Source organism: Punica granatum, chromosome 2, assembly GCF_007655135.1.
Source record: "Punica granatum isolate Tunisia-2019 chromosome 2, ASM765513v2, whole genome shotgun sequence".
NCBI classification, from domain to species: Eukaryota; Viridiplantae; Streptophyta; class Magnoliopsida; order Myrtales; family Lythraceae; genus Punica; species Punica granatum.
Window position 1 is genome coordinate 15,501,860 of NC_045128.1, and position 16,386 is coordinate 15,518,245.

The 16,386-nt window shown below is 38.4% G+C and overlaps 2 protein-coding genes across 3 annotated transcripts; both read right to left on the reverse strand.

The window, feature by feature from the left end:
* Positions 1 to 3,052: 3,052 nt before the first annotated feature.
* Positions 3,053 to 3,946, reverse strand: LOC116197135. Of its 2 annotated transcripts, none has more exons than XM_031527171.1 (2): positions 3,687 to 3,946; positions 3,053 to 3,591 (listed from the first exon to the last, which is right to left on the reverse strand). In XM_031527171.1, the coding sequence occupies exons 1-2, from the start codon at positions 3,821 to 3,823 to the stop codon at positions 3,267 to 3,269; spliced, it is 462 nt and encodes a 153-aa protein (XP_031383031.1). In that variant the 5' UTR covers positions 3,824 to 3,946; the 3' UTR covers positions 3,053 to 3,266. The 2 variants fall into 2 exon arrangements, with proteins under 2 accessions (XP_031383031.1, XP_031383030.1); XM_031527170.1 differs by having other exon boundaries at positions 3,053 to 3,609.
* A 1,048-nt stretch (positions 3,947 to 4,994) lies between these two features.
* On the reverse strand, positions 4,995 to 8,503 carry LOC116197839 (methylthioribose-1-phosphate isomerase). Its single transcript, XM_031528093.1, has 9 exons — positions 8,049 to 8,503; positions 7,842 to 7,897; positions 7,520 to 7,678; positions 7,250 to 7,349; positions 6,982 to 7,124; positions 6,798 to 6,903; positions 6,138 to 6,276; positions 5,783 to 6,051; positions 4,995 to 5,318 (listed from the first exon to the last, which is right to left on the reverse strand). Exons 1-9 carry the CDS (start codon positions 8,145 to 8,147, stop codon positions 5,247 to 5,249), a joined length of 1,143 nt encoding a protein of 380 aa, XP_031383953.1. The 5' UTR covers positions 8,148 to 8,503; the 3' UTR covers positions 4,995 to 5,246.
* Positions 8,504 to 16,386: the final 7,883 nt, after the last annotated feature.

Here is a 16,386-nt window from a genome sequence, read left to right on the forward strand (position 1 = left end):
TCACCTCAACGATTTCAAAAGTTTGGGAGAAATTGGAACCTACGCAAGAATGAAATCAGCTACAGAGCACTGATACTCCACATTTGGAAGAAACGAACGGAACCGAGTTGGGGAAAGGAAAAGAAGGGCGGGAATCCGGAAATTTTAGGGTTTCGACCCGAACGGAACCAGATTGGGGAAAGGAAAAGAAGGGTGGGAATCTGGAAATTTTAGGGTTTCGACTCGAACGGAACCAGGCTGGGGAAAGGAAGAGAAGGGCGGGAATCCATAAGTTGTTTTCAACCCGAACGGAAATCTCGGGTTTATATTCGGGCCAATGGTGCCACGTCATCATTTAACTGACATGTGTAAGGAGTTGACGGTGTTAAATCCACGGTGGCGGGTTAGTAACGGAAGCGGACGGATAGGACCAATTCTGACACTTTTGCAAACGTTTTAGGACCAATTCTGACACTTTTTCAAACCTTTTAGGACTTTATTTTTCGAAATGAAACTTTTAGGACTCAATGTCAAAAATTGGCAAACATTTAGGACCGAAGCTGTCATTTTCCCGAAGAACAAGGGAGAGGGGAAGAAAGAAAAAAAGACATTTAATACCTCAAGTAAAGTGCAAAGAAAATTTAAAATAAAAAAATAAACCCAACTGTTTGAGCTAGTTGCTTAAATGGACCGGCTTTTTTATTTTTTTAATTAGGGTGTCCAGGCCCAATTTGAATGGACGGCATTTAAAATTATAATGCTTGATATAATGGTCAAGGATCCGCTTGGTTTTAGGGTTAGTTTTTAAAATTTTAACTCTAACTTTAACTTTACTCATTACACAACAAAAGTCAACAACACAATTATTACTTTTTCCATTTTTATCAATTTTTTTAACCATTCAATTCAATTTTTAATATTAAATTATCTCAACTATTCATTACTTTTTTACACTTTTTTCTCATAATTCAACAATACAATCAATACAACCTAATTAAAATCAAAATTCAACTCTACTTAACTCTAAAACCAAACACACTACAAATCTTCCTCATGAATGGTTCAAGTGATTGACCATAGAATTACTAGCCAAGTATGCCAGCACATGGGCTTTTTAATTAATGGGGTCTTTCTAGCAATGATATCGAGTCACCATAATACATTTGGTATTTTCAATTCAAGCATTTAATACTTCAGTTCAAGTATTTAATACTTTTAGTAATCGTGATTAATAAATGTTTTTTACTGCTACTTCCAATTTAAATGTTTAATATTATGGTTAAGGTATTTTGTATTTTGTATAATTCATTACAAATAGTAAAAGTACTAAACACTTGAACTGAAGTACTATTATAATATTTCAACATCATAACTGGATGTCATATTAAAATTTCTCTCATGTAAACAGATGATTAGACGTGGCATATACATTGGATGAATTGATTTCTATGTGAGGCCAAAGAATATTAGCAGCAATGGTTCCATTAGCTCGAAAGATCGAATAACATTTAGTTTATTGAAGAACCATTTCTTGATATGGAATGAATGAGAGCATTCCCCAAAATGAACCAAATGCATTTTATGGAAAGAGGGAAAAAAAATCAAATTTATGAACAAAGTTATGGCCTTTGTGATCATCTATGTATATTATTATTATTATTTATAGTAAAACATTAAAGCTGGTCCGTGGATTGGAGAAGGCGAGTGAGTAGAGTTTTGCCACTTGCGCCTCTCTTTTTCTTTTTTTAACATTAAAGTTGGTCCGTGGATTGGAGAGGAGGGCGAGTGAGCCGCTTTTTGCCACTCGCACCTCTCTTTTTCTTTTTCTTATTTTCAATTTCAGTTTCACTTTTATTTTAAATAATAATGTAGCGTTCGGATTTCATCCGACTAACTCCACCATCTGAATACCCTCTAAGCTTATGGTACATGTACGTTTAGTTATAGGCCGTGTAAGTTATTTATAAGGAAGTATTCTTCCACATCGCTTTTGATGAATTAACATAAAAGATTTGTGATACATTGGAATGGTGTATTTTTTGAAGACATGTCCACTACAATTTCGAGGAAGCGACTTCGTCAGTGCATGGATTTCAAGACCCATGTTTGACAATAGAAACCGAGTTTGACGACAAATTAATTAGTATAAAAGAATGTCACAAGTGTTGTATCCCTATAACCAATCCAATTTGATAAAATGTCTTTTCAATTTATCACCAATTTAGATAGTCCCTTTTATTTGTAATATCAGAAATAGCATTATTTTTTTCGATGAAACGCAAGACTTATTCTTTTTCGGGCATGGACTTTGTTGTCACGAAGAGATGCTTCTAATGAATGTTGAGCAACTAATACAAGTAAAGTTCATTCTTTTAAATTATTGGGCCACTTATAGCATATTATATTACGATTTTATTTTTCTAATTAGAATTATTGAAATTCAAATTAAGATTAGCAAGGCGAAACATTAGCTTATATACCATATGAAATACAATTAGTAACACTTTTAAAAGTATTTTTGGATCATTTAATATCAATCGAAAATTCATAATTCTTACAATATAATATAATTTTGTCATTAGTTTTAATTATACTCCATATTAGTTAGTACATAAACTATTACAATAAACCAAAAATTGACGAAAAAATTTCAACTTGCAGCAACGCGAGAGAGTTGCACCCTATATACTTTGATTTTATTAATAAATTATATATGCTAATATGCAGACAGTATAGATTATGCTTTTAATGAAAATTCATTCTTTGTAATTACTTGAAATTCATGAGCATATCACATTGTATCTTAAATTATAATAATTTTTCAAAAATTGAATCAAACCTATCATTCCTATTTGACAAATGACCTTTTTCCGACCCGCGGGACTGCCACGGGCATTGTCCTAGTATACATTAAAAAGGGATAAAATTAGAAAATGAAAAAAGAACAATCTAGAATATTCAAATTTGTTAATGCAGGGCACTCAATAGGGAGGAGAAACCATGAGCTGAAGCCCGAAGGGATTTGCCCAAGCAAATCAAAATGGAAAATTTGAAACCTCTCGTCAAACGAATCTGAGTAATTTCGTCGCAGGAGCCCGAATTGATATAGATAAAAGTAGATAGAAGTATACATAATACATTCCCACCGCCATCATCAACAAAACTAAACTATCATAAGTGAAGGGAATTTGAAAATTTTCCACATATACATCAGATACAATCACTTTTTACAACTGCACACATGACTTAAACACGGCTGCCATGTTTCACCAGTTTCAGGCTAGGACTTAACTAGAAATAAAAGAGAAGCAACTATCAGACCGAGCCAAAGGTGAGGCCGGGACGGGGCGGGCCGGCAGTCCTTGTGTCCTGTGCAAGGATGTGACCGAGTTCGATAGTAGAGTAGGGGGAGAATCCAAGCTCCAACAGGGTAAGCTCCCTGTGATCGGCATGGGGCACTTTGAGTCTTCATCGGGGATGAACTTCCTGAATCTTTGGCAAAAGGCTATGTGCCTGTCGAGAGCTTCTTTGACGGTGATGAGCTCTTCTGATCTCAATGCCTCATCCTTCACTGCCTCGATGCAGAGCCCACACAGCCACTTCCCCTGGTACCTGCAGCAAAAGATTATGCTATCCTAATCACGACTAGGATCATAATCGGATACAATAAAACCAGGATTGACATATATCGATAAAAGCGATGTTACCTTTCGCGGACTTTTTGAATATATGCAGGAGTGCATTCCTCGGTGAACCCACATGGGGTGCACTTCACGGTCTCGACTTCAACTACCGGAGTCGGTTCGGTGGGATTAGGTCGTATATCTGAGCCCGGAATTTGCATTTTCGTTAGGTATGTTGTTCAAGGGAAGACTGGTCTATAGAAGAAGAAAGATGAGAAGATAGTGTGTCTCATCGGCATGGATTTATCTGTTAACTTAGGTCAATGTCAGTGAATGTGACCGGAGGTTTTATGCCTGTTTGACATTTAGCAGAAAACTTGGCTTAAGATTTATGGACAATACTAGTGTCGTTTCTGGCAACCGCCAGCCAGTATTATTATTTTATTTTGAGTAAATTTCAATCCTACCTTCTATAATTTGTGAAATATCATTCCTTTCAAAAATTAGTCACACATCATCCCTCTTTTTGCTAACATGGCACCAAGTGAAAATTTACTTTGCCACGCGGATCTCATGTCATGGAACTAAACAAATCGATCCATTACCTGATTTCTTTACCCGAATCAAATAGATTTTAAAAAAAAAATAGTAGAAATCGACGAAAGAAAAGGTACTGCGTGATTAATTTTGAAAGGATGAAGTATCGCCGTCTATTTTACAAACTAGAATGAGGGTCATCAAAATTTAGCCTTTTATGTTTTTATGCCCTCTTCTTATGGCAGTGTCAGCCCACTATCAGCCACCACCACCTGGGCAAGCTCTCACCAGAGTTACCAAAGGTGGCCGATGATCTCGACTGGCAACGCACCGCCCAGAATTCGTCCCACCCCTTTGAATAGAAAGGGAAAGGGGAGAAGGGGACATTGATAGCCAGGGACTACTGATGATCTCGATTGGAGCAGTAGTGGCCAACTTCGAACGACCACCGTCCCCTTTTCTCTCTCCCTCTCTCTAGCGACAATGACCTTCCCCTTCTCTTTCCTCCCTCCTTGGTCACTGGCGTCAATTAAGCTAGAAGCGGTTGGCATCAAGCAACCATCGTGTCCATCTCCCTCCTTCCTCTCTCATCAGAGTAAAAGGGGGGAATAAATGTCCATTGTGAAGTATGACGCAGTTTCAAGTAAAGTCGATTTCACATTTCACGCCTTCATATGAATATCAGGCTTTTTATCCTACAGCTCGAGTTACCGAGCTAGGCTTGTTATCTTACATGGCCGAAATAGTTAGGTTTTCTGTCCCACACGACAATAAATTTCTGTGTGAGATATCAAAAGCGTAAACTGCCTATATAAACATAACAAAACGGCCACAGGGCCTTGGAAGTCCCCACGCTTTACAAAGTTTTTTTTTTTTTATAAATCAAATTTAAGTATAAATATCAATTCACAGGCTTATGCTTCAACTGCAGTGAGAAGCAGTTCAAAAAGTATTTTCTTATTACCATCATTAATCAGGAATATAAACTCTCCATGGAAAACATTGACATTCATGTTTGGTACCAACAAGCAAGTCGGGCAACTGCTTGAACCCATTTCCTTCAGTCTTCTAGATATCCTGCTGAGCTAAAGTCTTCATCTTAAACTCTCATCTGCTCGTGGCCTTATCAACAAAGGCTTTTATGTCGAAAGTATCTGAACCATTCTTCGTGATAACACCCTGCCTCAAACAGAAAATTTAGCCATCAGATACTTGATAGTTCAAAATTAGGCATTTTATTTTTTGAGACCTAAACTCCCAAAATTTTATACCTAAAACCAGTTTCCTACTGTAGTTTGAAGCATGGCCCCATTTTGGACATTGAGACATTGACACGCTATAAAATCCTTCTGCCACGGCTATAAATTATGAGCAACGCAGGCAGCATAACGATTTTCCTATCGATATTCTGGATAACTTCAATGGGTTCATAAAATTGGGACCAACATTTAAGCTCCCCAGAGGGCAAAATACTGAACATGAAAAGTTCAGGTAGCGAGGTGGGCCCAGGATTGAAACCACAGGGTTGGGATTGTTGATTGAAAAACTTCAGGGAGTGCATAATGGTCCAGAGTAAAACGTCAAGAAGCAAACTATTAATTAATTCATGAAAATTAATCCATAGAGAGGAGAGAGAAAGAGACCTCTTCTGTTACGATACCACTGATTAGATCCGCAGGAGTGACATCAAATGCAGGATTCCAAACCGATATACCAGATGCTGCCACCTGTTCCCCAAGTCCCCCTCGTGTGTTCAACAGTTCCTTTGCAGATCTTTCTTCTATAATGATCTCTCGACCCGAAGGAAGAGATAAGTCAACAGAAGTGAGAGGCGCAGCCACATAAAAGGGAATATCATGATGTTTTGCACACAGGGCAAGACTGTAGGTTCCGATCTTGTTTGCAGTATCACCTGGAATTCAATAATACATCAATCTTCCGCACAGAATCCCCTCTATCTGATCCAACAGGGAAGAAAAGGACAGAAAAGAAAGGTACCATTTGCAGCGACGCGATCTGCTCCGACTACAACTGCATCTACTTTTCCTGAATTCATGAGGGCAGCAGCAGCAGAGTCAGCTATAAGGGTAGCTGGGATGTTATCGTGTACAAGCTCATATGCAGTGAGCCTTGACCCCTACAATAGGGTTATGTATTCCAAGTAATTAGGAGCAGTAGGGGAAAATAATTTAATCAACTTCATCATGGAACTTAAGGATAACTTTCCTAGACCAATCCCTTCCATTATTATAGTTCATGCTTCAGGAATAACTTGTTAAACTTTTTTTGCATTTTTCAAGACGCACTACACACAGACACGGAGGGGGGGTGGGGGAGAGGGAGAGAGAGATGCAATGTATTTATTTATATCATACTCACTTAGCAGTTCTTTTATACATGCTTATGTGTTTCATCATTCTGGCATAGACGAGGGAAAATTGGAATTCGCAAGAGAGTGAAGTATTTTGTGTTACAGTTTCCGAGGAAAGAAAATGACGAAATTAGGCACATAATAACAGGCTGAACAATATGATCAGTTAATTAGAATCTTTCTTCTAAACAATATTTCCTTTTTATCAAGATCCCTTGAAGAAGAGAATATTGAAACAACAGAAATCTTATGATTCATGGATACGGACATAATAACGTAGAACTTACTTGATTGAACGGGCGAGTTTCAGTGCAATAAGCCCTCTCCAATGACCCTTGGAAATGAAGTGCTCGAATCACACCTAGGGCTGTCCCATATCCCGCTGTGGCAAGGCTGGGTAGAACTCAAAGCATAAGAACATGTACCGGAGAAGAGGGTCAGAAAGGAAACAAAAGCAGACAGAGCATTCACCTGCCAGTGTTGCAATGGGTCAACATAGAAATCTTCCCGGAGCTCTTCATGTGGAGCTTGATAAAACTCGCTCCGTGAGAGCCGATTGCTTTGTTTGAAGCAAAATCCTCTTTCAGCATAATCTCAGCTGCTTCTATATATCTCTACAGATTAAATGAAGAGGCAGTCAGGTGACTTGATTGCTCCAACAACTAACAGGAGCTCATAGAGTTCCTACATTATCAGGAGGTCTCACAAGTTTGAGTAGAAAGTTAATTATTATCATAACCTCGAAGATAATTCTAGCTTCAGAGGCAGTTTTAGCAACACTGCCTATAACTTCCTTCAGCTTTGTTGCAGCATCCGAAAGGTTAACAGCAGTTGGACGGCTTAAGAAAAAAAGACATATAAGATCACAATCAGCTCTGCCCCAAAAGTTGCAACTTGCCTAATATACAAGAAACATGACTGTACAAAACTAATTAGATAGTAATCACAATCCATGACAAAATTGATTTCGACTAAAACAAAACTAGTCCCACTGTCAGCAGCAAGCTACCTCGAAACGAGATAATCGAGTTTGCTGTCTAGGAAAGAAACTGCTTCATCGGGAGGCCCCTTAAAAGCCTGCAAGTTGAACACTTCGACAGCCAAAGAAAGGGCAGCTGAAATTGCAATTGCGGGTGCCCCACGAACCACCATCTCCTTTATTGCGAACCTGCGACAAGGACCAATTTCAAATAACTCCACTGGCTAACTTATACTTATCATCAAATCCGTATCAATCACTCGCGAAACACCCGACAATGAAACTGAAACAGAGAATCATCACACACAACAGTGGCAAAGTAGCACAGGTTGAGCTGTAATCGAAAAATTACCATCCATCAGCTGAATCTTTGATATCCAAATAGACCGACTCCAGTGGCAACTTCCTCTGACAAGAACCACAACAACAACAACGGCTGTTTCAGAAGAGAGTAATGTCGTGCAAAGATTTAGGCCACAAGACCCGAAATTTCCAACGGAAAGGTCGACCCAATAGCTGAAAACAGGAGGAGGAGAAAGCTCTCGAAGAGTGGGAGGACCTGATCGAGTAGACGTAGGGAGCCGCGGCTGTAGCAGATGGCTTGCAGGGTGTTGTCCGCCGCCGAATTTCCATTGGACGGGCTCGAATCGTTAGCCATTTTCGAGCAATTCCAGCCGCTGCAGAGATGACGGAACACCGAAAACAAGAACTCCGATGATGGTAAAGACCGGATTTTCTTCCGGTCTTAGGGTTTTGTCGAGGCAGATTCTTTCAGTCGGTGAGGCGACAGTGAGTTCACGGCTTCACTCTGATTCAGGAGCCTCGCTTGTCTGATGCGGAGAGAGGAGGTCGAGGGGACTGTTTTAGATTCCATGCTCCCGGTGCGGGTAAGTCCAAGCTACGTGTCGGTGGGACCCGTGGTCTCCTAGATTGGGTGTTCAGTGAGACTGGAGCATGTAAGATGGCCTGCGGGGAAATGGCGTGATTGAATTTTTTTTCTTGGGTCGATTATGGCGGAGACGAAGAACCGTATTCTAAGCCCGATCCATGTCGTTTTCAATATTCCTTTTACACATGCGCTTCCCTAATTAAAAAAAAAAACAAAAAACAAAAAACAAAAGTCCTCGGATTTGGGGAGATGTTTTTTTTTTTTTATGGCGCGTTTGGTTTGGTTTGAGAGTAAAATTCAGATTTTACATTGTAAAGTTAGAACTTTATATCGTATTTTATAATATTTGATTGTAAAGGATGTAAAAGTTAAGTATTGTAATTATTTTCTCGAGTTAGAACTTTATAGTAATGGTTGGTAAAATCTTTGCATTCGAAATATGTGTAATTGTTAGATTACAATGGACATTACAGTCATAGAATCCACATTTATTTCTGAAAAAAATCATATATTATAGGGAAAATAACTTCATATAGCACAATTTTTACTTTATTTTCACTTCATATCACGTTTTTAAAAGTTGTCAGGATCTAGCACGAATCACCATTTTATTCCCGGATCTAGCATACCGTTAAACTCCGTCTAAAAACCGTTAAACACCGTTAGACGGAGTTTAACGGCGTGCTAGATTCGGTAATAAAATAGTGATTCATGCTAGATTGTGACAACTTTTAAAAACGTGATAGAAAATGAAAATAAGGTAAAAACTGTGCTCCATGGGACTATTTCCCCTTAAAAAGTATTTACCACTCTTTTCGGTGTTCTGATTTTGATAGTTTTTGTGAACCTTACGATCTCAAAACGAGGTGAAACTTTTACCCCATGTTCCTGATGTTATTATAAACCTCCACACTAATTTTCAAATTTTTTCTGGGTGGTGAATTTTCAGATAAAAAATATTTACATCTTTTTTTAGTGTTTTGATTTAGATAACTGATGTGAATCGTCCAATCCCAAAACGAGGTGAAACTTTTACCCCACGTTCCTGATATTATTATAAAACTCCACACAAAATTTCAAATTTTTCTGGATGGTGAATTTTCAGATAAAAAATAATTACCCTTCTTTTCGGTGCTCTGATTTTGATAGTTTTTGTGAACCGTCTGATCTCAAAAAGAAATGAAACTTTTTTTTCCATGTTCCTAACATTATTATAAAGCTCCTCACAGATTTTCAGATTTTTTTGGATGGTGAATCTTCAGATAAAATATATTTACCCATCTTTTCAGTGTTTCGATTTTGATAGTTTTTGTTAATTGCTCGATCTCAAAATGAGATGAAACTTTTATCCCATAGGTCTGATGTTATTATAAAGCTCCACACAAATTTTCAGATTTTTATGGGTAGTGAATTTTCCGATAAAAAATATTTACCTCTTTTTTGGTGTTGTGATTTAGGTAGCTTTTGTGAATCGTTTGATCTCAAAACGAGGTGAAAAGTTTACCCGACGTTCCTGATATTATTATAAAGCTCCAAACAAAATTTCATATTTTTTTTTGCTGTGAATCTTCAGATAAAAAATAATTACCCTTCTTTTTCGGTGCTCTGATTTTGATAGTTTTTATGAACCGTTCGATCTCAAAACGATATGATAACTTTTTCCCATATTCCTAACATTATTATAAAGCTCCTCATAGATTTTCATATTTTTCTAGGCAGTGAATTTTCAGATAAATATATTTACCTATCTTTTCGGTGTTCCGATTTTGATAGTTTTTATGATTCGTCCGATCTCAAAACGAGATGAAATTTTTACCTCATATTCCTGATATTATTATAAAGCTTCACACATATTTTTCAAATTTTTCTAGATGGTGAATCTTCCGATAAAAAATATTTACCCATTTTTTTGGTATTCTAATTTTGATAGTTTTTGTGAACCATCTGATCTAAAAAATAGTTAAACTTTTAACCCATGTTCTTGATATTATTATAAAGCTCCACACTAATTTTCGAATTTTTCTGGGTAGTGAATTTTCAAATAAAAAAATGAAAATAGCTCAATATAACCTAGTTTTTACCTTATTTTCACTTCCTAGCACGTTTTTAAAAGTCGTCACGATCTAGCACGAATCACCATTTTATTCCCGGATCTAGCACACCGTTAAACTTTGTCTAACGGTGTTTAACGGTTTTTAGACAGAGATTAACGGTGTGCTAGATCCCGGAATAAAATTGTAATTCGTGCTAGATCATGACAACTTTAAAAAACGTGATAGGAAGTGAAAATAAGGTAAAAACTGTGCTATATGGGGCTATTTTCCCTATATTATATTATCAACCACATTTTCTGTGATTCAATATAGTTTGCAAAACACAACAATCTCACATTTCGACTTACAATTCCAACAACAAAAGTTCCATAATTAATTTTTTTCCCTAATCTTCACTTTTCATGCAATCCAACAATACTCGAACCAAACACCTGTGGCCAACCCTTTGGTGCTTCAATTGTCCAATTGCCTATCTGGAAATTTCTTTCCAACGATTTAGCTCTCAATTTTCGATTTTATCAAACACTTAGAACATCTAAAATGGCATTGTCCCCATTTCCATTTTTAAGGGTCCCTCAAAATGTCACAAGTGTGCCATGTCATAAAAATGGGGACCAAAGAAAAATAAGGACACTTCACACCAATGGAAGTCCCCATTTTTGGGTCCCATTTTAGAAAATAAAATTCAACTATTGGAGGATGGGAATGCTATAACAGCTGCCACGCGTCACCCATAAGAAAGGAAAGCAATCATTGCTTTTGCTTTCCTATTTTAAAATTATTTAAAGAAGAAAAGTTTAAAGCTGCAGGTAGGGCAATGTGGGGCTCCAGCTATAGCCACATGGTGGGTTCCAATTGGAGCTTGTCGCAGCAACAACAGTCCCTAAAACATTAGCAGGGACCGTCCCCCTTCTCTCCGAACTTCCTACCACTTTTCAAAATATAGTTGTTTCTTTCTAATTGTTCGCATACACGACTTCAATTTGAGCACTATCATTAAAAAATAATATATTTGACATAGTTAGCGCCGCATTAGCGTCCTCATTAGTTTTCCACTGAATGACTTAACGGGCAAACCTAAGTATTAGACGAAATTGGCCAATGAGGCAAATTTTTTTAAGTACTAAAGTGGGGGCAACTGAAATTTTTGAGCACCAGAGTGTTAGTGCACTCTTATTTTTCTCTCATTATGCCCTATAATATGTGGAAACTCAATGGCCCTGACTAATTCATTCTACATCCCTCCTTTGACAAATGAAAATGAAAAACCAAAATATAAAATAAAAAAGGAAAAAAGCATTTTTCTTAGGGGGACGATGATAATCTTAAACCCAACTCCAACAAGAGTAAATAAATAGATAGATAGATTTATATACCATTCAACTAATTTAGACTCAGTTCCTACATTACTAAATAACAAGGTACACGCTATAATTTTGTTATTTTTTAAGAATATTTAATACATCTATGAACTAAGAAAAAATTTAAATAAAAAGTTTTAACATTGTTTTGCAACTTTTAATAAAATACTAAATGTTATGATTTTATCAACAGCATAATAATAAAAAACAATAAAAAAAACTTAAATTGGGAATTACTGAAATGGAATTCCTGCATATGACACGATATTTTTGATAATTTTCATGTGTTTAAAATAGCTAGTAAGTCTAAATAATATAGGAACGAAATATTTAACTACAATAAATTGAAATAAAACATTGCAATTTAATAAAATAAAATTAAGAAGGACAATTGTCATGCAAAAAATGGTACTATAATATGGGGTTTTAACGCTATATATTCTATGGCTTCACCATTTTCTCAAATCTATCACATGTGGCAGCATCTCATTTTAGCTCACCAGTTCAGGCAACGCCTATCAACAGCAATTCAGATTATGACTTTAGCAAAAATACAGAAGATGACTCGATAGAGCAGCAAATTACTATTTATTCTCAAGTCAACAGAGATAGGCAGATGATTCAAGCATATGACAGAAGAACATACAGAATCATCCAGCAACATATAGAGCAAATAGACAGCTCAAACAGCATCCAAACCGGTATTTTCAGAATACATCGCCGAGAGTGCTATTTTCCACTGGTCCGCTCGACTATCAGAAGATAGTCAATATTGGGCTTCAAAAATTCCTCGCGACGTCAAACAGATGAAAAGTGTCTCCGAACACATTTCGCAGATCAACTGCTCCATACAGAGCAATTTTAGAATACAAACAACTTTTCAGTTGAAGTCCAAAAATGCCGGTTCATCCGAGAAAAGTTAATGCATGATGTCAATACAGGCATGTCCAACAATTATGCAGAGCATGATCATTGCTTCAAACTGTCTTTCAGAAGTCATATAGACTCCTCTAATGACTCCCGAACGACAGAACAAGCATAACTTTCAACGGAAAACCTTATCTGAATACTAGTCTGACAGAACATCGGCAAACCAAGTTATGCATTGCCTAGAAAACTGCAGTAGAATACGCAATTGGGCAAATCAGATAGCAATATCTCTTTCAGTTTCCCGAGTGACCTCCGAAGAGCAAAAAAGTCCATTTTCAACGAAAATTCATAAACGGAGGTCTTTTTCGTGGAAACTTGACGCCGGATGGTTGGCAAACCCAGTGCTACTCATCTCAATGCTCAACGTGAAATCCTCAAACGGAATCTCACAATCCATCTAGACCTTCAGAACACCGTTTTAGAGTTTCAGATGCAATTTTTCAGTCCTTCGAGACCTGTTCTCAACGAACGGAGATTACAGTGATCTCCGGCTCGCCCAAGCAACTTAGAATGCAGTCTGAGAAATCCGGCTTCGAACTCTTAGGACGTCTCTGGCTTCACATTGGCAATACCGGCTTATTGGTCAATAATTCAGTCTAATTGATAATGCATGTCAAAACGACCGATTCAGGATGCAGACCCGAGATGCGCATTCCGAAATGGCTAACTTTGCTCAGAACGCCTGAAATGAGCAAAATTGGCTTCCGAGCAAAAAATCACACGAATCTTCCTTTCGGCAAAATGGATGATTTCAGGCTCGTTTAAATCGTTTTTGCGCGCGCAATGATAATTTGACGTTCGTTTGATCCACGAACTTCGAACACGCGATCAATCAAGACCCAAACTTTGTCCCGAACTTCCTCTCAAGGCCGTGGGACCCACGGGTCAGCCATGACCAGCCTTATCCATGCCCAAGCCGTCCATGTCCCTTGTCTTCTTCTCCATTGCAACTTGCCTTTTCTTCTTCCAAAATATCAAGCACACAATTCCTCTTCAACACTCCAACTTCAACTCACCATCGATGCATTTGGCTCTTCCTCATCAATGCAATGGAAGAAGTCTTCATCATCATCCTCATTAAAAATTCGGATCCCACACAATCCATGGCCCTAATTGCACTTTTGCTTCACTAATCAAGTCATTAAGCTTGCATATATATAGCCTAAGTCATCTTCAAGCGCACACACACCTTCTCTTACATCAACACTTGCTATTTTCATCAAGCAAAAGCTCCCAAAGAGCTCAGCAAAATCGCAACCCCCTTTGGCTCAGCAAACACCAAGCAAGAACATCAAAGACTTAAGTCGGAATCATCCCGACTTAAATCCAAACTTCACCAAATTTCATATTCCATATGTTTTCGACCCTCTCTATCCATTTCCGGGCTTATATTTTAAGTTTGAAGCCTTTAAGCCATAGAACCAGCCTTGAACAGAATCAGGACAATTTTTGTCCTTCTCGAGTCAGATTTGGCAACCCGATTTCCAAGGCTTTCCAAATCGGTTTGAGCTGCCAAAACCCATCAAACACCTCCCCACACAATCCTAGGGTGTCAAGGAGTCAAGAAATCCAAGAAAAACCTGTCAATTTAACCCCAGGAAGAAGAAACAGTCCGACTGCCCAGCCGGGGTCGAAATTTCTGACTGTTTTTGCGGTTTTCTTGCAGATCGGGTCGATCCGAGACTCTTTTCGAAAAATGACCACCACAGTCATCTCTGGAGGTGAGTTAGGAGTCGGGAGCCATTGGCCTTGCCTCAAAATTCCATCGAGATCCACCGTGGTGAATTCCGACCCGAAAACTGCCCAGTCGGGTCTATTTTTCTAGACGTGCTCTGTTTTCCGTGATCCTTGCAGGGCTGTACAGGTCGACCCGATAACTCTGGGACCAACCGACCACCACAATCATCTCCGGGGGTCAATTAGGAGTCAGGGGCCGTTGACCTTGCCTCAAAATTCCATCGGGAGCCTCGGTGGCGACATCCGACTCGACTTGTGCCAATCAGGTCTATTCAGGTTCCAGTCGGGTCTGTTAAGGCTATTCGGGTCTGTGCAAGGCTAAAACAGCCAAAACCCGACCCAACAAAGGTCCAACCCTACTTTTTGCAGTCCCATCCCATATCTCGGGACTAGGTATGACCATTCCCAACTTAGAGGAGCTAGGACTTATACATTTTTGTTGTGTTTACGGAGTCATAAGGCGTTTTTATGCAAGTTTTACTTCCAAACTTTAATATTATGCAATTTTCTTATTATATCATGCATGTTTATCATCGTTTAATGTGCTAGCATGTCGGGAAACGTTTAAATCGAAGTCGAGAAGACCGATTTAAACCCGAACGACCAAATAGGCTCACGGGTTTCCTTTGAGGAAAAGTATCCGTGACCCCTTTGTTATTTTTTCGGGTTATAATCGGTTTCCTTATCCCGATTTGAGTTTATTCCTGAATCTTTATGTTTTCCCACATCCATGAAATCGGTATCGTTTTATCGATTCTTTAAATAACGTGTTTGTGCATGTTTGTGTGCTTGAATGAGTTTTCCAAATCATGACGATACTGATTTTGTTAAATACGTGTCACTTATCGTGTTTAACGCTTGAGCATGCGAGAAATAGTCGAAATCGGGTTCAAGAGAACGTTCGAGACCCGAAATGGGTCAGGGAAACCCATGGCTATTCCCAAGAGGAAAGAGCCGAAGGTTCCTCGACCTTATTCAGGTCAAGAACGGTCTCTTTACCTTGATGAAATTCATTTCTCGGATTTTGTGCAAATTGCAATTTCAATATCATCGCAAATCCCACATTAAAATTCCTTTAGAACATCGTTTTCAAAGGAAAAATGCATAAATTCATGTATCGATGACTCTTTCGGGCCCATTTGGATTCCAAGGGTATTTTGGTTATTTTGACCAAATTATCTTCGACCTTCCTGGACCCGTCTTGGTCGCCGTGTCATGAATTATTTTCATTAAATTGAGCTTTTCGGGTACTCAGACTTCATTCAGTGGATCAATCCATGATCTGTCTGACTGTCTGTAACCCGCACATTTACTGTATTCGGCATTTAATTTTAAGCTGTAAATCCACAAACAGGTTAATCGGGACGCTCACATGATTAAACCCACTTCACACTGATAAAGTTTGCACTAATTGGTCATTAACTGATAACTCGTCGATGAGTTGTCAAATGACGTTGGTGCCCTTTTCAAACTTATCAATTTCAAAACCCGAAACGCGCGGTCCGATGTAGCATGGACGTCTAGAAAGGGCTTCTGTGCTCAACTTGAGTTCTTACCTGATTTCAAGTAACTCAGGTCAGGATACAAAAGATCTTTCTAGATCACTTCCGGGCAGATCGACCGGTTCTTTGGTTTTTTCGGGGTTCTTGCACAACCCTGGACGATCCAGGGAATTGGTCGACACCGGCTACAGGACGAGGTGGCCCGCACTGCGATGTTTCCCCTTTTCTGAAAACAATTTTCAAATAAATGGCAAAATCGTCTTTTCACAATTCAGCGACACCCCTAGGGTTAGCATGACAAAAACACTACAGTACAAGATAGGAATGGGCTACATGTTCAGGTGTAGGTTCATCTGCATAACCTTTTCGTATCTAACTGATAAGTTTCTGTCATCCTAACATAGACTCGGGTAACTAGAACGGT

What these genes read in the sequence shown, in the direction of transcription:
- LOC116197135 (XM_031527170.1), bottom strand. Translation starts at nt 3,823, where the DNA reads ATGCAAATTCCGGGCTCAGATATACGACCTAATCCCACCGAACCGACT. An exon ending in ATTCAAAAAGTCCGCGAAAG is followed by an intron (nt 3,610 to 3,686) that starts GTAACATCGCTT and finishes TGATTAGGATAG; the next exon opens with CATAATCTTTTGCTGCAGGT.
- LOC116197839 (XM_031528093.1), bottom strand. Translation starts at nt 8,147, where the DNA reads ATGGCTAACGATTCGAGCCCGTCCAATGGAAATTCGGCGGCGGACAAC. An exon ending in AAAGATTCAGCTGATGGATG is followed by an intron (nt 7,679 to 7,841) that starts GTAATTTTTCGA and finishes TCCTTGTCGCAG; the next exon opens with GTTCGCAATAAAGGAGATGG. An exon ending in AAACTCGCCCGTTCAATCAA is followed by an intron (nt 6,277 to 6,797) that starts GTAAGTTCTACG and finishes ACCCTATTGTAG; the next exon opens with GGGTCAAGGCTCACTGCATA.